General features: G+C 34.0%; 1 protein-coding gene across 1 annotated transcript in view; it reads right to left on the bottom strand.

Annotated features, from left to right (window-relative positions):
• The window catches only part of LOC134229228 (vacuolar protein sorting-associated protein 16 homolog), a 124981-nt gene that overhangs the window by 11453 nt on the left and 89924 nt on the right, over nucleotides 1–23604 (bottom strand). Inside the window, exons 5-6 of the mRNA XM_062710933.1 lie at nucleotides 3993–4137; nucleotides 43–161 (exon numbers count right to left, since the gene is read on the bottom strand). Of these exons, the coding sequence (XP_062566917.1) occupies nucleotides 43–161; nucleotides 3993–4137 (264 nt within the window). The remainder of the gene's footprint in view (nucleotides 1–42; nucleotides 162–3992; nucleotides 4138–23604) is intronic.

Below are 23604 nucleotides of genomic sequence, written 5' to 3'. Positions count from 1 at the left end.
AAAAGACGTTATTGAAGTCTCTTTTTTAAGTTTAAAATTTACCTGAACTTGATACTGTCCTCCATGGTCAATCAGAAAAAGTTCACTTTCTTTGGCAATCAGCGCTCTGGACTGTCGATCTAAATTAATTATTGTCCAGCAACTGGGGTTTGAAGAAAGACCTGAAAATTATAGAATTGTGAACAAAAAATTAAAGCATGTGGGATTATTTGCAGGCATGGGGGTGGGGTCATAAAAATTGATAAAATAACTGACATTTTCGGGAATTCATTTTCATTGATATCTTTTACCATTCTTGATATTATTTTTTAGTATGTGACTTTACCTTGATTAGTTATAGATCAATTTGCATTTCGTTCTGTTTCATTGATTTTTAACAGAATTATGGCATTTTAATTTTTTATATTGGGTTCACAATAGGGTTCGTGATGCACTAGATTAATGATCCAAACAAATGTAGTGTAGTGCTGTGCGATATTACCGGTTAACTGGTGTATCCCGATTTCATTCTTCACAATACGTATCGCGGTATTTTTTGTGAATACCGGGTTTGATATGCTATAAATTGTTATAAAAAGAGTTATATGCCCTTTTCAAGGTAAAATATGGCGGCAGGCGGTGTGAAGTGTGATCTGAAACCAGAGACATGTCTCTGTTAGAAACGAAAAGACAACTGTTACATGAAACCCCTTCATGTTAAAGCCCAATCTGAATATTACAACTTGATTCTTAAAGTTGTGCCACAAAAATCTTAGCTTGCCACTTGTGTCGACACAATGCGATCAGGCAATGCAATATCAACTCGGCAAGAATACATGTAATTTGAATTTGTATCTTCATTTAACACTGATGAAAAGCAAAATTTATATATAAAAAAAATTTATATTGTGATAAATTGCAATACAAAATATAATATTGCAATATATCGCAATACGATTTTTCAGGCACGATACCCAGCACTACAAACAACATTGTAATGATTTGAAACTTGCTGGATGGCTTTATACCGTGACAAACTATAGATCAAGTTGAATTTTTTTAGTATAAAATTGTTTTTAACCATGTAAAATGAGCTGTTCTGATCAAAGCATGCATGTGTGTCAAATGGCATTCAAAGACACAGGGCTTGACATTAACACTTGTTCGCTTGTCCGGTACCAATGAAAACAAATTACAGACAAGTGAATATTGCTGGACACTTGTCTGATTGGACAAGTGATTTTTTATGCAAAGAAGTCTTCAAATAATAATAATTAAAGCAAGAGGCCCATGGGCCACATCGCTCACCTGAGCATTATGGGTAAGAAAAAGTAGAAAATGGCTTTTTATTGTAAAGTTTAAATGCAAAAGTAGTCCCATGACCAATCATGGATTTGCTATTTTTTTGAAAATGATTTTTAAAGAATTTTCCGATATATATCTTTAAAAACTTTGGTTGGCCATTTTGGCCCCGCCCTACACCTGGGGGTCATGATTTGAACAAATTTGAATCTACACTACTTGAGCATGCTTCCATATAAATATGATGAATTATGGCTTTGTCATTCTTGAGAAGAAAATGTTTAAAGAATTTTCCTATATATTTCTATGTAAAAATTTGGTCGGCAATTTTGGCCCCGCCCTAACCCCGGGGTCATGATTTGAACAAATTTGAATCTACACTACCTGAGCATGCTTCCATATATATATGATGAATTATGGCTTAATTCTCATTCTTGAGAAGAAGATTTATAAAGAATTTTCCTATATATTTCTATGTAAAACTTTGGTCGGCCATTTTAGCCCCGCCCTACCCCGGGGGGTCATGATTTGAACAAACTTGAATCTACACTACCTGAGGATGCTTCCATACAAATATGATCAGTTATGGCTGTGCTATTCCTGAGAAGAAGATTTTTAAAGAATTTTCCATATAAATATGATGAATTATGGCTTTGTCACCTATATATTTCTTTGTTAAATTTTGGTCGGCCATATATTTCGTGGCTCCGCCCTACCCCCAGGGGTCATGATTTGAACAAACTTGAATCTACACTACCTGAGCATGCTTCCATATAAATATGATGAATTATGGCTTTGTCATTCTTGAGAAGAAGATTTTTAAAGAATTTTCCTATATAGTTCTATGTAAAAATTTGGTCGGCCATTTTGGCCCCGCCCTACCCCCGGGGGTCATGATTTGAACAAATTTGAATCTACACTACCTGAACATGCTTCCATATAAATATGATGAATTATGGCTTTGTCATTCTTGAGAAGAAGATTCTTAAAGAATTTTCCTATATATTTCTATGTAAATCTTAGGTCGGCCATTTTGGCCCTGCCCGACCCCCGGGGGTCATGATTTGAACAAACTTGAATCTACACTACCTGAGCATGCTTCCATATAAATATGATGAATTATGGCTTTGTCATTCTTGAGAAGAAGATTTTTAAAGAATTTTCCTATATATTTCTATGTAAAAATTTGGTCGGCCATTTTGGCCCCGCCCTACCCCCGGGGGTCATGATTTGAACAAAATTGAATCTACACTACCTGAGCATGCTTCCATATAAATATGATGAATTATGGCTTTGTCATTCTTGAGAAGAAGATTTTTAAAGAATTTTCCTATATAGTTCTATGTAAAACTTTGGTCGGCCATTTTGGCCCCGCCCTACCCCCGGGGGGTCATGATTTGAACAAACGTGAATCTACACTACCTGAGCATGCTTCCATATAAATATGATCAATTATGGCTTTGTCATTCTTGAGAAGAAGATTTTTAAAGAATTTTCCTATATATTTCTATGTAAATCTTAGGTCGGCCATTTTGGCCCCGCCCTACCCCCGGGGGTAATGATTTGAACAAACTTGAATCTACACTACCTGAGGATGTTTCCCTGTAAGTTTCTTCTTTCCTGGCAGAGTGGTTCTTGAGAAAAAGATTTTTAAAATCTGCCACCAAATTTTCATTAATTCCGAATTATCTCCCCTTAAGTAAGGGCGTGGCCCTTCATTTGAACAAACTTGAATCCCCTTCACCCAAGGATACTTTGTGGCAAGTTTGGTTGAAATTTGCACAGCGGTTCTTGAGAAGAAGTCGAAAATGTGAAAAGTTTACAGACAGACGGACAGACGGACGAACGGACAGACAGACGGACGCCAGACAAAATGTGATCAGAAAAGCTCACTTGAGCTTTCAGCTCAGGTGAGCTAAAAAACGATTGAAAAGTTTATCGAATAAAAACGGAAGCAGTACATAAACCTGAATTTCGATCCCGATATCAACCGCTATGTAAGCTAACTAGTTCACACTTGATCGGAATCGATGTTCACTAATTGCATCCACACTATTGCATGGAGTGGATCTTACGACGCTTGCGGGTTTGGAATTTGATTGAATTACAGATTCACTTGCAAACATTTATGTTGTTGTCAGGACAGGAAGTCTAGATAAAATTTTGTTTCATATGTGTTTGTCTTATTTATCAATAACAACACTGATGTGTCTTAATTTTTTTAATTTAAGTACTTGTTTTCAAGTTGACAGAATAAGATATTGAAAAATTTTCGGACAAGTGAAGTTGAAGTTCGGACAAGTAAATATCTTGGTCATTTGTCAGAATGGACAAGAAGGAAAAAAAGTTAATGTCGAGTCCTGAGACATCGTCTTTCTTTGTAAGGCAGATCAAACTTAATTCCAAGACTTTTCATTCATAAACAAGTATAACCGAAATGTCCATATTTTGGTGGCACTTTTTCATACACAGGCTCTAATAAAATGACACCCTAAAGAGAAAAGGGGATCCCAGTAGGGGACATGTATTGCTTATGCAATACTTTCAGAATGCTTGTTGACAATGCTTTTTAAGTGAGTGGGTTTTATGAGAGATTCCCAATTTAGCCTTACTGACACTGAAATTCCCAATTCTGAGGGTCCCAGCCCCCAAACCCAAAGTACTGGGAAAAAATCCCACTGTCAGGCATATTTCTGAATAGTAATGTTTACCTGGAACCTCAGCCAATCTCCTGATCCTAGGCTCATCCACATTATTGACAATGTATACTCTAAAGGTACTGGTCAGTACTGCTATACCAGTTCCTTGGTAACTGCTGAATATTTTACAGTCTATCACCTTCACATCCTTTGCTTCCTTTAAAATAAAAAATATAGGTAATCAGAGATTATACAACCTACCTCAAAACTAAACTAATAATGTAGAAGTGAACATCTCAAGATACATTTATGCAATTTATGAATTGATAGGTATTATAATTACTTGGGAATTAACTTCTTCCCAAAACATCAAACTAGTCACCAATGCAAATCATAGGTAATTGAAGACTACGAAGCTCACCTCGACAAATTCTATCTAAAAGTAATGTAAATCTCACATCATATTTTTTCATGACCCCTAATCATGTGTAGAGTTCAGGGATGGGGTCAATTAGGCCAGCATTTTTTTATTTTTAGGTTTACAAAACCGCCGCTCAAGTTTTTGAATTTTCAGAAAAAAAAAATTGAGAAAAACTGATTATTTTCTTTCCGATGTCAAATTTAAGTCGGGATCGAGATTTCAAATTTTCGAACTCGTACTTCCGGCTTTAATATGAACATGGCAGTAAGTAAAGGTAGATCTCCAAATTCCATCGCAGCACCATAGCTAGGTTTAGTATAAGATTCAACGATAGGAGTGTCATTCAAATCATTTCACCTGTTCAGAGGACAAATAAAATGCTGACATCTTTGTTGTACAATGACATGTTGGTGAGATAATTAAGGTCTTCCGCTCAGGCGGAAGCCCTTCTACTGATTCTGATGGTTAAGATTATTCCCTATTATTCTTTTTTTTTTTTTTTTTTTTTCCTAGACGCCAACTTTGAGACCTCATAACTCGCTCATTTCTTAACGGATTTCGCTCAAATTTTCAGAGTTTTTAAACGTTACAAAACTCAATTAGAATTATTTCAAAAATTTCAAAAATTCTCTTCCGCTTTCGAGTTTTTTCCCTTTAAATGAAAATCTGGTACTGTTCGTTTCCAGACAAAGGCTCAGAAACGACAAAAGCTGGAGCAGAAATTCAACTGAATTCAAATACTAGTAGAATTGAAGTTGTGCACATCGCTTTTTCTTTTTCGATTTCTGCCCTCAAAATGGTGCTATATAGGGGTCAAAAATGAGAATGCCTAAAAGCTCAAAAATTTACATATGTTTCCTTAAGTATCTTTCAAACTAAAAATAACTTGTTAAGACATGTTGAACAAATATTGTGCATAATTTTAAGATCTATCATCTGACATCATTAAAAAGGGGCTGACCCCTCAAATTAGGGATCGAGGGAGCTTGAAAGTTTTTGCTCTATAACTCAAAATCGGTAAATATTTCGATATGGTTATCGATATGAAATGGGTTCTTTAACATCTTATTGAACTCATGAAAACGTTATTTTGTTCAAGTCATGTGTTATTAGATGAGCAGAAAACTTTATAGTCCATGTACAGGTAAGTGATTTTATACGGCAAGTGAAGAAGAATTCTATATGCGTACGCGTATAACATGTATAACTGAAATAAACTGGATAAGAATAATAAACCTAGCTAAATTGAATGTTAAACTTTGTTGAAATAATATTTTTAACGTATTCTCTAGCTGGATGTCATGCAGATTATTCAGATACAACTTTCTCCTTGTGTTTAGTTTAAAGAACAAGACCAGAGAGAGGAAAAATACTTTTTAAGTATTAATATTCAATGTAGCATTATTTATTAAAAAAAATTCAAGCTTAAGATAATTCACTGTCATTCAATTCATGCATCGTGAATTTTCCTTGGACCCTGATAGTTTTGTGTGTACAGTGTGCGTGTTTTGAGTGTACAGTTATCACATGGTTATGAAACCTGTTTATCGATCGCGCATTATGACCTGTATACATTCGTGAGGTCAACATTACCGCTCTTTGATTTTTACTAGAGTCCTAGATTTAAGATCAAGAAAATATGTCATTTGCGCTAATCGTAAGAATATTTCTATATACAAATATAAAGGTTTTCTTGAACATAATTAAAAGTGTTGAATGTCGGATTCTATTCTTTGACGAATGAATAAAAGGTGCTGCGTTTACCATGTTTACGCGCGCTTTTCTCATCTGCTGAGGTATCTATGGATGAGTTCATCGATTACACTGAAGGGTGACACAGGATGACCTATCGATAACTCTGCCAATTTTGATAGTGATTTTAATTGCACGTGTAAATAAATTAATGTTAAATTCTACCCTTGTGAAGTCCATTACAGTCTCGTTATCTAAAAAATTGGGGATATCAATACTGCAACTTGTTTTTGATTTGCACGGATGATTCTATTATTGGAAAGGTACACATGTAGTACGAGGATTTTTTAGGCCCCGTCTCCCCCTCCACTTTGAAGTAATTGCAATCGTTACATGTATACGGGCCTATATCAAGTTATTCTAATTGCTTTATATCAGAAAAAATTTGCGATGTTGTTTAAATTAGCAAATACAAATAAACATGGCAAATGCGCACAGTAAATTGTAAATGGAAGTGACGTTTCCAATTCTTATGAAAATCGAAAATTAAATGAAGCAACTTTGAGTTTTGCATGAATTGATACATAACTTATAATTGTATTGTACCGAATGTATTTCTTTTATTTCCTCGAATAAAAAGAATTTCACTATGACACAATTTTACGGGTACATGATTGTAACTAAGTACATGCTGTTTTACACGGAGGAGCCCCCAAAATATATACATTCCGAGTTTTCAGAATACGAGAGAAAAAAATGAATAATTAGAATTTTTTTTAACAAATGCAAAATTGTTTCTGAGAAAGCCATGTAGTTGCATACAAATATTCCAAGCCATTCTTTCGTGTTTATTGGACTAAAATAGATTATTTTAATTTCCTCTCATCGCGATACGTTACCCCCTTCCCTCAAATGATACAATGTTTTCCTTCAGAGTCGAGAATGTCAATTGGTTAGTTTGTTCAGGTACATACAGGTCAGGACTGGTGTTCAAATCCATGATTAATCCATAACCTATTATAATGTTAACCAATAGTCATTTTTTTTAATTCGCAGGTCGTCAAAGAAATGAAAAAAAAAGATTAGTATGCATCACTAAACTTTCCTATATATAAACGTTTTAATTTCTAAAACTTGTGCTGATTAGAGTGTTCAATCGAGCATCGAAGTGTGTACATGTACTACATGTATTTGTTTCTTTGGGTAAGGGGAGGTACCAGTTTTTGCTGCATTTGATTTCCGGAATTTTGCATTGCATTTCCGACACTTAATAATTTCATTTCTAACATTCATTATTTTCATTCTGGATTTTTACACTATATTTCTAGCAATTTAAAGTTAACAAAGAAGATGGAATCATTATTTTAATAGAATATATTTGGTTAAAGTAACACAAGTGAACTTGTGATGAAAATTTATTAAACGAAAGTCAAGGAATAAAAAGTTAAAGTTTGTGTTTTAAAAAATAAATCAAATCAAGTCACAGAAAACAAAGACAGGTTGTAAAGCTCACACACCAACTATATTTTCTTGATGAGGTACATCTAATGTTCACGTCCGGGATAGTCCAAGGCGGATCTAAAAACTGACTCTCTCACACAACATACGGGATTCACTCAAATTTCATTTAACACATTTACGCAATTTATATCATACATACAAGTCAGACGCTCTTTGATGTAGAGGATTGACACTAATTCCTTTGATAAATACTGAGTGACAAATTCTTTTTTACTATTTAAACTCAAATTAATAGGTGAATAATTTATGCATATGTCAAAAATAAGCATTAAAAATAATTCTTTTCATAAAATTAAATTCTGTTTAAACAATATAAATCACTAGCAGCGCAAAGACAGACTTTAAAAAAACAAGAGGCCCATGGGCCACATCGCTCACCTGAGAAGCTTTGACCATTCTGTTCTATACCAGATTTCCCCCTTGTAATACATAATGCATCCCCAACCTACCCCACTGATCATAATTTAGACATTTTGAAATCTACACTACCCCATGATCCTTCCAGGTGCACTTAAGTTTCAGCTTTTCTGGCCCAGTGGTTCTTGAGAAGAAGATTTTCAAAGATTTTTCCAATATATTTTTATGCAAAAATTTGATTACTAATTGTGGCCCTGCCCTTCCCCCGGTGGCCATGATTTGAATAATTTAGAATCTACACTACCCCAGGATACTTCCACATAAGTTTCAGCTTTTCTGGCCCAGTGGTTCTTGAGAAGAAGATTTTCAAAGATTTTTCCTATATATTTCTATGTAAAACTTTGATTCCCCATAGTGGCCCCGCCCTTCCCCTGGGGGGTCATGATTTCAATAAATTAGAATCTACACTATACCAGGATGCTTCCACATAAATTCAGCTTTTCTGGCCCATTGGTTCTTGAGAAGAAGATTTTCAAAGATTTTTCCTATATATTTCTATGTAAAACTTTGATTCCCCATTGTGGCCCCGCCCTTCCCCCAGGGGTCATGATTTGAACAATTAAGAATCTACACTATACCAGGATGCTTCCACATAAGTTTCAGCTTTTCTGGCCCAGTGGTTCTTGAGAAGAAGATTTTTTAAGGACCCCACCCTATTTTTGTCTTCTCTTGATTATCTCCCCTTTTGAGGGGACTTGGCCCTTTATTTTAACAATTTAAATTCCCCTTCACCCAAGGATGCTTTGTACCAAGTTTGGTCAAAATTGGCCCAGTGGTTCTTGAGAAGAAGTCGAAAATGTGAAAAGTTTACAGACGGACAGACAGACGGACGGACGACGGACAAAATGTGATCAGAAAAGCTCACTTGAGCCTTCAGCTCAGGTGAGCTAAAAATCAGAGGTGGAATCAGGCGAATTTAATCCTTTTATGACACCACCTACCCCGTAAAGAGACAGTTGTGTATATGTTCTCATCGAAATGACCTGTCTCCGCGTCTTGAACCTCCAACGTACATGTATTGCATGTACTTGAATAATATGTATTAATAAGTCTTTAAGGAAATGTCATGTAGGAAACCTGATTTATATTCTAATATTTTCTAATTTTTTTTTTTATTATTCGTATTTCTCAATTTATCATGTTCAAATTACATGTATTTATTTTTTAGGGAACATTAAACCTTATTCGTCAGCCAGTCTGTCCATCTGTCACGAGAACTTTAAACTTGATAATAACTATTGAATGAGTTGAAATAGGACTTTGATATTTCACATGTGCATCATCTGTGACATCTGATTTTCAAATATACTGTGATTTTTGACCCTGTGACCTTGATCTTGGAGCTTGACCTACTTAAAAAAAAATAACATTACTTAAAATTGACCATAACTTTTGAAAGCTTCCATTTTGTAAAAATGTATTAACTGTGACAACACCTTTCAAAATTCACTGATTTTTTACCCTTTGACCTTGAAGTTTGACCTGCTTTTCAAAAACATTAACAATACTCATACCTTTTGAATGAGAAAAGATAGGGCTTTTATTTTATCCCTGTGTATTACCTAAGACAACTCTTTTCTAAATACACTGAAATTTGACAACTTGACCTTGAGGCTTGATCATAATGAGGAGAGATAGGGCTTTCATATTACACAAACATCACATGTACGTAACCTGTGATAAAATCATTTCAAATACTAGTATATCATGAACTTTGACCTTGAGGTTTATCCGGCTTTTCCAAAATTTAAACATTGCTTAAAATTAACCATATCTTTTTACACATGTATATTAGCTGTGATAAGGCCTATCTAAAAAAAAAGGTATGGCTTAAATCATGTAGAGTGTGTTATGGCCTTGAATCAAGGTCATTTAGGATAAGATATTTTGGCTGGATGCATTGTTTGAAAAAACATGTGTGAATTTGTCAATACGGTAGCACACAAATGGGATATGCTCATCACCAGCGTGTGTCTTGGTGTGACCCAAGGTCATTTTGACAAGGTCAAGGTCGCAAACATTCCTTTACTATCCTTTTTTAATAGTAAAACATAATAAGATGATATCTACCCTTAGAAGATTGCTTTAACATTAGAACGTGGCATGACCTTGACTCAAGGTCATTTCTCTCTGTCCGCAGCTCCGACGGAAGACCTACTCGTTGCTTTGCAACGAGCTCGGCTCTTGTTATGTATTCATATTCAAAAGTGCATCTCTGTAAATTATTTTCCTACCACAGGTTTAAAACAGTTTAACTGCTTGTGGCAGGTATTGCCAGAGATAATATTTAGGTCTCTGTTACAGCTTACAGAGTCTAAGCATCATTTTTCAGGAAAGGGTCACTTTTGCATCAGATTTAATGAATAAAATTATGTGAGAAGATAATTCCATTTAAGGATTAAAAAAACAATAGCCAAAAGATATAATATATTTCAACTATTAGAAAAACAAGTATATACAAATATATCCACTCAGGCATTTAGTATCATTTTGAAAGTGGCAGCCAGAAAAATTAATTTACTCTTAATTGAAAAAATTTTCACCCCACTCCCCAATACTCTGTTTTAATAATTACTTTTTGAAGTAAGGCCGGCATTTTTTTATTTTTAGGTTTATGAACATCAGAATGAATAAGCCCCATAGGAAGAGGAAATTTAAAAGGACACAATGAGTCAAAATCATGTCTTTCTTTTAAGATATCTGTAGCATACAGAGAAAGACTTATGAAAATTATGAGTATATAGCTAAGATATGACAATTAAACTGCAAGAAAAAACTGCACGATATAAGTGCCGGAAAAACAAAGGTTGTATCTACCGTTTCGTTGTTTTCGTGTTTGTCAAGGTCACACCATTTTTATTTTAAGCTCAGACTTGTAAACAACATTAAAGTGGAACATGCAAAAGTGAGAAATATAATCTAACTTACGTTTTTAAAAAAATGCCTCTTAATTTTTGGTCCACTCACATTCATTCCTGGGTACTGAGACCATGGTAACTATGGAAACTTATTCAACTTTTCTGCACACGAGTACAATGGGGTGGAAGAGGTACTGAGCAATATTTTCGGTCTGGGGCATACAAAAATTATTTTTACTTTTATTTTTCTCCTTAAAAATAGGATTTTTAGGTTTTGAAACCTGTTATTTTCTGAAACCTTGTACTTTTAGGAATTGAACAAAATTAACAAGGGTCATGCAAAAATTCTACATTTGTCAATTTTCCCCTTTGTGCGTCACAATGCCGCTTTGAAAAATTAATATTTTTTTTGGATAAATTATCGACTTTTGTACATTCATTTCTGCTTCTTTTTTATCATTAATTACAATTATTTTGATTTTTTCTTCCATTAAATTACAATTAAATTACAGACTTTCTAAGACATGTAATTAATTAAATAACAATTATTTTACAAAAGTAATTCATTCAAGATCCCATTTTTAATTTTTTGAGTTTTTTTATAATCATATGATTGATTGATTGATTGTAAATTGTTTAACGTCCCTCTTGAGAATTTTTCACTCATATGGAGATGCAACCACTTGCCGGTGGAGAGCTGCAAATTTTGTCCTATACTCGGCACTCAGGGCCATTGAGCAGGGAGGGATCTTTTTGTGCCAGCACCTACTGCGACATGGGACCTCGAATTATACTGTCTTATCCGAAGGAACGGTCTCCACGTCTCACAGTGGGATTGAACCCTTGACGTAAGGATCAACTCCTTACTTCACGACTCTAGATATAATCATATGAATATAATCATAAGAATATACAGACAAGAGGCCCAGGGGCCACAGCGCTCACCTGAGCAATTGGCTAGAAAAAAGCACATATCACATCAGAACTGAAAGTTAACTGAGGGCGGGGAGGGATGGGGGGGAGGGGCTTGAATTTTAAACTCCCAGGGGGTCATGATTTGAACAAACTAAAGTCTATAATACCCTAGGATGATTCCCTATAAATATCACTAAGCATGGCTTTGAAGTACTTGAAAAGAAAATTTTAAAAGGTTTCCCTATATATTCCTATTTAAAACTTTTATCGGCCATTTGGCCCCAACCTACCCCCGGGGGTCATGATTTGAAGAAATTTGAATCTACACTACCTGAAGATGATTCCACATGAGTTTCATCTTTCCTGTCTCAATGGTTCTTGAGAAGAAGATTTTTCCTATATATTCCTATGTAAAACTTTGATTGGCCATTTTGGCCCCACCCTATCCCCGGGGGTCATGATTTGAACAAACTTGAATCTACACTACCTGAAGATGATTCCACATGAGTTTCATCTTTCCTCTCTCAATGGTTCTTGAGAAGAAGATTTTTCCTATATATTCCTATGTAAAACTTTGATTGGCCATTTTGGCCCCACCCTATCCCCGGGGGTCATGATTTGAACAAACTTGAATCTACACTACCTGAGGATGATTCCACATGAGTTTCATCTTTCCTGGCCCAGTGGTTCTTGAGAAGAAGATTTTTAAAGATTTTTCCTATATCTTCCTATGTAAAAATTTGATCGACCATACTGGCCCCACCCTACCCCCGGGGGTCATGATTTGAACAAACTTGAATTTACACTACCTGAGGATGATTCCCCATGAGTTTCATCTTTCCTGGCCCATTGGTTCTTGAGAAGAAGATTTTTAAATATTTTTTCCATATATTCCTATGTTAAAACTTTGATCGACCATATTGGCCCCATCCTACCCCCGGGGGTCATGATTTGAAGAAACTTAAATTTACACTACCTGTAGATGATTCCACATGAGTTTCATCTTTCCTGGCCCAGTGGTTCTTGAGGAAAAGATTTTTAAAGATTTTTCCTATATATTCCTATGAAAAACTTTGATCAGCCATTTTGGACCCACCCTACCCCCAGGGATCATGATTTGAAAACAAGAGGCCCATGGGCCACATCGCTCACCCGAGCATTGTGGCTAGGAAAAAGTAGTAATTGGTTTACTATTGAAAAGTTTGAATCCAAAAGTTTGGCCCCGCTCTACCCCCGGGGGTCATGATTTGAACAAACTTGAATCTACACTACCTGAGGATGCTTCCATATAAATATGAGCAATTATGGCTTTGCTATTCTTGAGAAGAAGATTTTTAAAGAATTTTCCTATATATTTCTATATAAAACTTTGGTCGGCCATTGTGGCCCCGCCCTACCCCCGGGGGTCATGATTTGAACTTAATTCTACATTACCTGGGGATGCTTCCATATAAATATGAGCAATTATGGCTCTGCTGTTCTTGAGGAGAAGATTTTTAAAGAATTTTGCTATATATTTCTATGTAAAACTTTGGTCGGCCATTTTGGCCCCGCCCTACCCCCGGGGGTCACGATTTGAACAAACTTGAATCTACACTACCTGGGGATGCTTCCATATAAATATGAGCAATCATGGCTTTGCTGTTCTTGAGAAGAAGATTTTTAAAGAATTTTCCTATATATTTCTATGTAAAACTTTGGTCGGCCATTGTGGCCCCGCCCTACCCCCGGGGGTCATGATTTGAACAAACTTGAATCTACACTACCTGGGGATGCTTCCACATAAATATGAGCAATTCTGGCTTTGCTGTTCTTAAGAAGAAGATTTTTAAAGAATTTTCCTATATATTTCTATATAAAACTTTGGTCGGCCATTTTGGCCCTGCCCTACCCCCGGGGGTCATGATTTTAACAAATTTGAATCTACACTACCTGGGGATGCTTCCATATAAATATGAGCAATCATGGCTTTGCTGTTCTTGAGAAGAAAATTTTTAAAGAATTTTCCTATATATTTCTATATAAAACTTTGGTCGGCCATTTTGGCCCCGCCCTACCCCCGGGGGTCATGATTTTAACAAATTTGAATCTACACTACCTGGGGATGCTTCCATATAAATATGAGCAATCATGGCTTTGCTGTTCTTGAGAAGAAAATTTTTAAAGAATTTTCCTATATATTTCTATGTAAAACTTTGGTCAGCCATTGTGGCCCCGCCCTACCCCCGGGGGTCATGATTTGAACAAACTTGAATCTACACTACCTGGGGATGCTTCCTTATAAATGTGAGCAATTATAGCTCTGCTATTCTTGAGAAGAAGATTTTTAAAGAATTCTCCTATATATTTCTATATAAAACTTTGGTCGGCCATTGTGGCCCCGCCCTACCCCCGGGGGACATGATTTTAACAAACTTGAATCTAAACTACCTGAGGATGTTTCCCCATAAGTTTCAACTTTCCTGGCACAGTGGTTCTTAAGAAGAAGATTTTTAAAACATACCACCAAATTTTCACTAATTCTCAATTATCTCCCCTTGAATAAGGGCATGGCCCTTCATTTGAACAAACTTGAATCCCCTTCACCCAAGGATGCTTTGTGGCCAGTTTGGTCGAAATTGGCCCAGCGGTTCTTAAGAAGAAGTCGAAAATGTGAAAAGTTTACGGACAGACAGACAGACGGACAGACAGACGGACAGATGGACGCCGGACAAAATGTGATCAGAAAAGCTCACTTGAGCCTTCGGCTCAGGTGAGCTAAAAATTGAATCTACACTACCTGAGGATGATTTCACATGAGTTTCATCTTTCCTGGCCCAGTGGTTCTTGAGAAGAAGATTTTTCAAGATTTTTCCTATATATTCCTATGTAAAACTTTGATCGGCCATTTTGGCCCCACCCTACCCCCGGGGATCATGATTTGAACTAACTTGAATCTACACTACCTGAGGATGATTCCACATGAGTTTCATCTTTCCTGGCCCTGTGGTTCTTGAGAAGAAGATTTTTTAAAAATGCCATTTATTTTTCTCTAATTCATAATTATCTCCCCTTGGAAAAGGGCGTGGCCCTTCATTTGAACAAACTTGAATCCCCTTTACCCAAGAATACTTTGTAGCAAGTTTGGTTGAAATTGGCCCAGTGGTTCTTGAGAAGAAGATGAAAATGTGAAAAGTTTACGACAACGACAACGACGACTATGACGACAACGACAGACGACGGACAAATTTTGATCAGAAAAGCTCACTTGAGCCTTTGGCTCAGGTGAGCTAAAAAGGGATCATTTACTCATATGTATAAAGGATATTCAATGTTTTGTAGTTGAATATGCAATTTATTTCACAAGTGGGACAGGATTTTTTTTTTTTTTTCACGAGTGTTTAGCACGAATTGAATTTTCTGTTTATTACATTTTCTTTCATTTTCCCTTTTCCTCTGTCTTTTTTTAATGCAGTCAAAGGCTACATGACGTCATAGTTGAGTGGTTGAGATGTCATATGTCGATCTGGAGCCCTTCAAAGTTTTTGCTTTACAACTCAAAAACAGTAAATGTTTTGAAATGGCTATCGCATAAAAAGTTGTACTTTAACATCTTATTGATCTCATGAAATTGCTATTTTGTTCAAGTCTTGTTTTAATAATCTAGATGCATGACCCATATATGTACAGGTAATTCTTTTCATTCAGCACATAAACGAGAGCTCCTCATGCCTGTAACAAAAACAAACTTACTATAAATAATAAGCATGGCTAACATTCTTAAGACTAAGGTGCTTGAAGTGTTTTGTGCTTATTTTCTTCCAAATCATCATGATTATTCACTGACAATTTATATTTCCCTTTTATTTCATTTTTTTTTAATCGTATAAACCAAGTCCACTAAAAAGGGAAGAAAAGATAACCTTTTCTTCTTATCATATAAAAACAAACAATATAGTGAGAAAATAAAACATAACTTTAAAGCATAGACTATTCACAGCCATTAAGTGTACATTCAACTTGTTTGTTTACAATTATATAACATAGCTCCCTCGATAGCGCGGGGCAAAGCGACCCATGGTCATACACAAAACAATTAAACCACAGAATGGCCAAATTCATTTTGTTAACTAAGTGATGAGTGGATAACTATATTGAATCTTTCCAATTATTTCATAAAATCTTTGTCTGATTAAGTCGTTAGTACATTTCATTTAATATTTTATTTGCTGAATTACATGAAAGTTGCATAATTATTCTTTTTATAGAAAATTGAAAATATGTTACCTTGATTATTTTCTACTAGTGATAGATTTTTTTGTAACTTAAATGTACATGTATGTAAGTTAATATACGTTCTTTTGTCAACGGGGACGCCCTTAAAATGTACAACTGTATATACATGTATAATATGCAAGGGGGCCCTAAATATACGAATATTCAGTGTTTTATAAGAAAACATGAAAATACAAAATCCGACACATGCCTAAAAAATATGAAGAATGAGACACACATGCGTAACTTTGTTCCATTAGACAGCTAATTAACCTTGAACAAATAATTATTTCCTATTAAACTTGTAATTGTATGCTATGAGAATGAGAAGCGCAATTATTTATAGGTTTCCATTATTTTTTCTTATTTATGCTTAGGTTTCCATTATTTTATAAGTATAACACATATGGAAGAGCGCCCCAAATATACATGTACTCTCTGTGTTTGAATGCTTAAGGTTTTACAGACACATATAATGTACATGCATGCCAGTACAGAACATGCACGTTTTATAAGTATAACACATATGGAAGAGCGCCCCAAATATACATGTACACATATCGAGCCTATAATCTGTGTTTGAAATACAGACATTAAAGTGAACTAATACATATAACACAACAACAGGAAACCATTCGCTATCTTATTTTCTTCTTTTGTTTATGTTGAATTGTTTATTGATAATAAATGTGTGGAATCTAAATATAGTGTCAATAATTAACGCAAGCTTTCTTACACTTGTTGCCTGATCAATGTTCATAATTAATCACATTTATAAAACTGTCCGATTAATTAAGAAGTGATGTGAAATTAACTCTTTAACCAGCCTGTCCAAGCGGATTTGACTTACATGCTCATCAGTGTATCAATTAATTTTTAATTATACGGCATGAGTTGGTTTTTTTAATGCATGCACTTTTATGTTGTAATATTATTTTGATACCGTAAATATTATGTAATTGGTAAGCATGTTGTGTCATGCTGAAATGTTGAACTTACATCTTTGTATCTATATGTTGTTTCGGTTGTACGTTTTTATATACTTTTTATTTACTTTTTATATACATTTTCTCTTTTTGTTGTGTTTTTATTTGATATGTAACGTAAAAAAAAACAACGAATTATTTATAGATTGAATTGATCATAGAGGCAAAAACGAAAGTAGATCAAAATGAAAATAAACAAGATGGATGCCAAGGCATCTAGGAGATTGAGTTCGGAGATTATTAAGCTTTAGGAAAGTGAATTTATTCATACAAAATGTTAAAACAGTAAGTAAAAAATATAAAATGATATGTTAATTAACTTGTATATCAAATAAACCTAAAAATATGTTACAGTTCATCGTCACGGTTTGTAAAAAACGGCAGGCATGTTATTTAATTATGTTCATGTCAATTTTCACACATTATAAAGGTACAAATAACTTATGATAATAAACGGCTTGTACTGTACTAAGGTGTCAATCTATATACTTTCACCTTTTTTTCCCATAAATACTAAATTACCTGGAGACGTATCGTTTTCTCTGATCATATATTAATTGACAGTATTAATTATGAACAGCTATTAAAACACATGCCTGTGTAAACAGTAAATCAGAAGCAAAGAAATCTGCGACATGAAAAACAGAAAATATATATGTCTCACTCTCTGGAGATTACGTTGTCTTTAGATAACTAAAATAAATTAATGTCAGCAGAATTTTGAATTAATCGGAACATTCACTGATGTGTACCTGTACAAGCAGTGACAGAAAATATATACCGTATAAGTGGAAATTTTAGCGAGAAGCAAATTTAGCGATTTGTCTTTAAAATAGGGTATTTTACTTTTACCGAGATGTAATTTTAGCAATTTGAAAATGCTCACTAATAAAGCTATTGCAAATTAAAGACAGTTTATCTTTAGCGATATTTAATTTTAGCGATCTCATAACCTTCGCTAATAATGCCAAAATTAAATCCTCGCTAAAAATTCTACTTGTACGGTATGTCTTACTCTCTGGAGATTATGCTGTGTTTAGATAATTTAAATAAATTAATGCCCGCGGAATTTTGAATTAATCGGAGCATTCACTGATGTGTACCTGTACACGCAGTGACATGTCACTTTTTTAAGCCTTCGTCCAAATGAACAATTTAGCAAATCTTGAATGAATAACACTATCCCTTCAGTCTACACACATTCACCTATACCTGAAATATAATCAAAATCAGATTTTTGTTACAGTCCGATAGTTGCTGAATTTCTAATCTGATTGACTATACATATACCAAATATTTCTCAATTTGAAAACAAAAATGTCGGTGATTTTCAGTTATCTTACTGCTGCAGTGGCGTTGAACATGCCATTTGATTGTCAATCTCTCCATGTATGCCAAGACGGAACATCTACATGTTACTTTTCAGGGATGTAACATCGTTTTTGAAAGGGGAGCAGCCTGAGAAAAAAAGAATTGACCTACCCTAGAAGACTTGACAACCTCCCTCCTAAAGGGAAGGAAAATTGCCCAAAATCCTATTTCGTGGTGGTGGTAGTGATTTGGGAGGGATTTCACGGAACTATGCTGTAACAAAACAAGAGGCCCATGGGTCACATCGCTCACCTAAGTAACTTTGGCCATTCTGTCATTTAATAGATTTCCCCCTTTGTAATACCTATCTTGACTTTGACAATCCTAAAGGGTCATGATTCAAACAATTTAGAATCTACACTACCCAAGTATCTTCCACATAAGTTTCAGCATTTTTAGTCCAGTTGCTCTTCAGAAGATCATTTTAAAAGTTTTTTCCTATATATTTCTATGTAAATCTTGGATTCCCTATTTGGCCCCACCCTACCCCCAGGTAAGGGCGAAACGATTACACGTGTAAACGGCGACGTTTCGATTATATGCTCTAAACGTTTACAGTTTGAGTAAACGTTTACACGAAGGTCATTATCAATGTCTATCAGAAATAAAGTTTAACACAAACAAATTGTTTTATTTCATAATTTACAAAAGAAACACCGTCCTTGACCAATCTAAACCGGAAACATATTAAATGAAAATATCTAAAACCCGATTTTTAATTTTGATTTCCGAGTTGCTATATATGTTTTACGACACTTGAAATATAAAACTTGATATATTTTGATTAAATAAATATAATACATTTTTCACAAGTCTTTGAAAAGTTTCAATACAGTCGGTCTTGTTTTACTTTTTTCGAGATTAAAAGATCCATCTTTACAATTATTTTTTCTACGTCCTACCAAACAAACCAAGCAGTTGGGTGACACGTAAGTGAATGTTTAATGCGCTTTTTCTTACGGTTAAATCACAGTAACCAACAATAAATTTGTAATAACAACTCATACTTATATTAAAGTGAAAGAATTGATTATTAAAATTTTTTTAAGTAGCCATATATATTATCTGTGTAAAACTTGAATTTACTGCTATCCGTTTAAACGTTTACAAAATTCAGTAAACGTTTCACCCTTACCCCCAGGGGTCATGATTTGAACTATTTTGAATCTACACTACCCCAGGATGCTTCCACATAAGTTTCAGCTTTTCTGGCCCAGTGGTTCTTGAGAAGATTTTTAAAGTTTGTTCCTATATATTTCTATGTAAAACTTGGATTCCCTACTGTTGCCCCACCCTATCCCCGGAGGCCATGATTTGAATAATGTAAAAATTTTAACCACATTAATTTGCTTTTCTGGCACAGTGGTTCTTTAGAAGAAGGTTTTAAAAGTTTTTTTCCTATATATTTCTGTGTAAAACTTGAATTCCCTATTGTGGCCTCACCCTACCCTCAGATAAAAACAATTTAGAGAGTTAATTAGAAATAACTTTTCTGCTCCAGTGGTTCTTGAGAAGAAGATTTTTTAATGACCCCATCCTCTTTTGATATTTTCTTGATTATCTCCCCTTAAAATGTAAAAATTTTAACCACATTAATTTGCATTCCACTTGTTTAGAATTGAATGTTATTACAAAAATATCAACAGATAAAAACTTGCAGAGAGTTAATTAGAAATAACTTTTCAATATTATTTCCAAATCAACTCTTGTCGGTCAAAGTTATCTTCTTATTTAATACCCCCCGCTTGAAAAGTGGGAGGGTATACAGTGATCGGGGTGTTAGTCCGTCTGTACTTCCGTCCGTCCATCTGTCTGTTATGCTTTAGGGTACCTTTCTCTTATCCACAACTCCTCTTATACCCCTGTGTTGCAACCACTATTGAAATAACGACCACTATTGAAATAATTATATCAATAGTGGTTGGGAGTGCATTTCAATAACAAACATAGTTAGTAACCACTATTGATATTAGGGCTGGGCAATAATATCGATATTTCAATATATTGCAATACAATGACAAAAAATATCGTATCGCAATACGATTTTGTAATATCGATATATTGGCAATATGCTTAGATTAAGAAATTTTGTCATTAAATATAAAAATGGACTTATAAAAGTGTGTTATTAAACCAAACAGTAAGTCAGAAGTTGTTTGTGGGAACATTTCGAGCATAACTTAAATGAATTCAACAAGATTTTTTTTTCCGTGCTGATTACTTATCATAGTTATGTGCATTCTGCATGTAAATTAAAGTAAATATAGTAAGAAAATGCCATTTTTATTACATTGAAAATATTGCAATACATATCGCAATACAGTTGAAAATATCGCAATATATCGCAATATGAAATCTCAGGTCAATACCCAGCCCTAATTGATATATAACCACTATTGAAATAATTATATCAATAGTGGTTGGGAGTGCGTTTCAATAACAAACATAGGTAATAACCACTATTGAAATACGACCACTATTGAAATAATTATATCAATAGTGGGTGAGAGTGCATTTCAATAACAAACATAGGTAATAACTACTATTGAAATACGACCACTATTGAAATAATTATTTCAATAGTTGGTGAGATTGCATTTCAATAACAAACAAAGGTAGAAACCACAATTGAAATACGACTACTATTGAAATAATTATTTCATTTCAATAACAAACATAGGTTGCAACCACTATTGAAATAATGTTTACTTTTGAAATAAAAATTTCAATATGGATTAAATTATTGATTTCAATAGTGCATTGAACAATGAATCCAATATATATTGAAATAATTATTTCAAAAGTTGCTGACGCAGTAAAACTTTTCTTTCAATACTGGTTGTATTTTAATAGTAGTTGAAACCTATGGTTACCATATTGAAATGCACTCACTCACTATTAAATAATTATTTCAGTACTGCTCGTATTTCAATAGTGGTTGAAACCTAGGGTTATAATATTAAAATGCACTCTCACCCACAATTGAAATAATTATATCAATAGTATAAATAAGAAAATAAATAATTATCTCAATAGCGGTCGTATTTAAATAGTGATCATTACCTTATGTTTTTTATTGAAATGCACTCCCAACCACTATTAATATAATTATTTCAATAGTGGTTGTATTTCAATAGTGGTTATTACCTATGTTTGTTATTGAAATGCACTCCCAACCACTATTGATATAATTATTTTTATAGTGGTCGTATTTCAATAGTGGTTACTAACTATGTTATTGAAATGCGCTTCCAACCACTTTTGATATAATTATTTCAATAGTGGTCGTATTTCAATAGTGGTTACTATTATGTTTGCTATTGAAATGCACTTTCAACCACTATTGATATAATTATTTCAATAGTGGTCGTTATTTCAATAGTGGTTGCAACACCCCTGAATGAAATTTAATGAGACTTCCACGGAATCTTTTTTACATACATGTATTGCCATTGTGACCTCCTAGTTTACTTTTTGGATCAGAGTGTGGTAGATTGTGTGAGATATTTGTTGTTTTTTTTCTTGTAAGGCCAGCATTTTTTTATTTTTAGGTTTACGAACATCAGAATGAAAAAGTCCCGTAGGAGGAGGAAATAAAAATAAAAATAAAATTATTTTTGGGATACATTATCGACTTTTCTACATTAATTTTTGCTTCTTTTTTATGCTTTCCTAACAGGCTCCTTGCAACTGAACACATAAGAGTTACAAAGGGGAAAATAAAACCTTTGTTTATTTCATCATCTACCAGTTGGGGCCAGTGATATAAGTCTTGTAATGCTGGACAAAAAAAAGAAAGATTTTTTTTAAAATTATTTTCTAAAACTCTTTCAATATATATCTTCATTTTTGTTTTTAATATGTGTTAGGTGAAAGTGTTGAAATTGTTCTAAAATATACTTAACTTGAGACCTAAAATAATAATTCCTTTCATAAAACAGACAGGCAGTACTGGGGAGTAGGATAGAATTTTTTTTCAATCAATTGTAAAATAACTTTTCTGGCTGACACAAACGATACTACATGCCTGTATATATTTGATTATACTTGTTTATTTTTTAATTAGTTGAAATATTTTATTTCTCTAGGCTATTGTTTATTTCTTCCTCAAATGAACTTAACTTCTCTGATAGTTTTATTCATTACATCTGCTGCATAAACTACCCTTTTCTGAAGAATGATACAAGACTGTAAGCTATAACAGAGACCTAAACAATGTCTCTGATAATAGCTACCATGGGCAGTTTTAAACCTGTGGGAGGAAAATAATTTACAGACAGATGACAGATACTTTTGAATATGGATACGTATTTATCTCGCCAAAATGTCATCGTGCAACAAAGTCGTCAGCATTTTATTTGTTCTCAGAACGGGTGAAACGTTTTGAATGGCACTCCTATCGATAAATATTTACATTAAACCAACCTTTAGTGCTGCTATGGACTACATTCATTACCCGCCATCATGCATTTAAAACCGGAAGTTTTAAATTTGAAATCTTGTACATCGGAAAGAAAAAATTCTGTTTTTCTCAATCTTATTTTTTTTCTGAAAATTCAAAAACTTGAGCGGCGGGTTTGTAAACCTAAAAATAAAAAAATGCTGGCCTAAATAAATTTAAACTTAGTTGAATTTGTGTGATTTTTGGAAATAGCCAGCTTGACCACATTAAACTTGATGCTCATTTTACTGCTGCAAACATCAGTGCATTCGCCAATCAAAATGTGTTAAAATTGCATTAAAGAATTAGCTTTACTCCTAACTTGTATGCAAAATTTGAAATAATTCTGAAAACATGGACTTGTCACCTATTACATGATTCTTAGGTGAACCTGTTCTTAAAATGTTATTTAATTTATTAAATATTGTTTATATAAAATCATGTAGATTGTATCATATTTCAACATGCTTGTTATCACGTGATCTTATAAGCCAATCAGATTCTTAGCATCTTGTCTAGTTCCTGCAACTGTTGTGTTACATCTCAAAGATTTTCTCTAGATTCCTTCGGAATATATTCGTCTCCTAGCCAACTTGGATTTTTTGTAGCGTATTCATAATATGTGGACTATTAACAAGTGGTGAATGCATATACAGTATGTGACTACCGACCCAGGAAACACGTGTGTTTGTTTCGTTTCAATGTTTACATGTTATGGCCGAATGGCCGAATTAATGTGACTATGAACTTTAGCCTTGCACTATTTTATGAGGCTCTTATTAATGTGACTATATTTTTAGTAACCATG

The sequence above is a fragment of the Saccostrea cucullata genome, unplaced genomic scaffold (assembly GCF_032062105.1).
Source record: "Saccostrea cucullata isolate Sc308-1 unplaced genomic scaffold, CSIRO_AGI_Scuc_v1 ctg526, whole genome shotgun sequence".
NCBI lineage: Eukaryota > Metazoa > Mollusca > Bivalvia > Ostreida > Ostreidae > Saccostrea > Saccostrea cuccullata.
The sequence above is the reverse complement of the archived record's forward strand: the minus strand, read 5'-3'. Positions and strand labels throughout refer to the sequence as shown.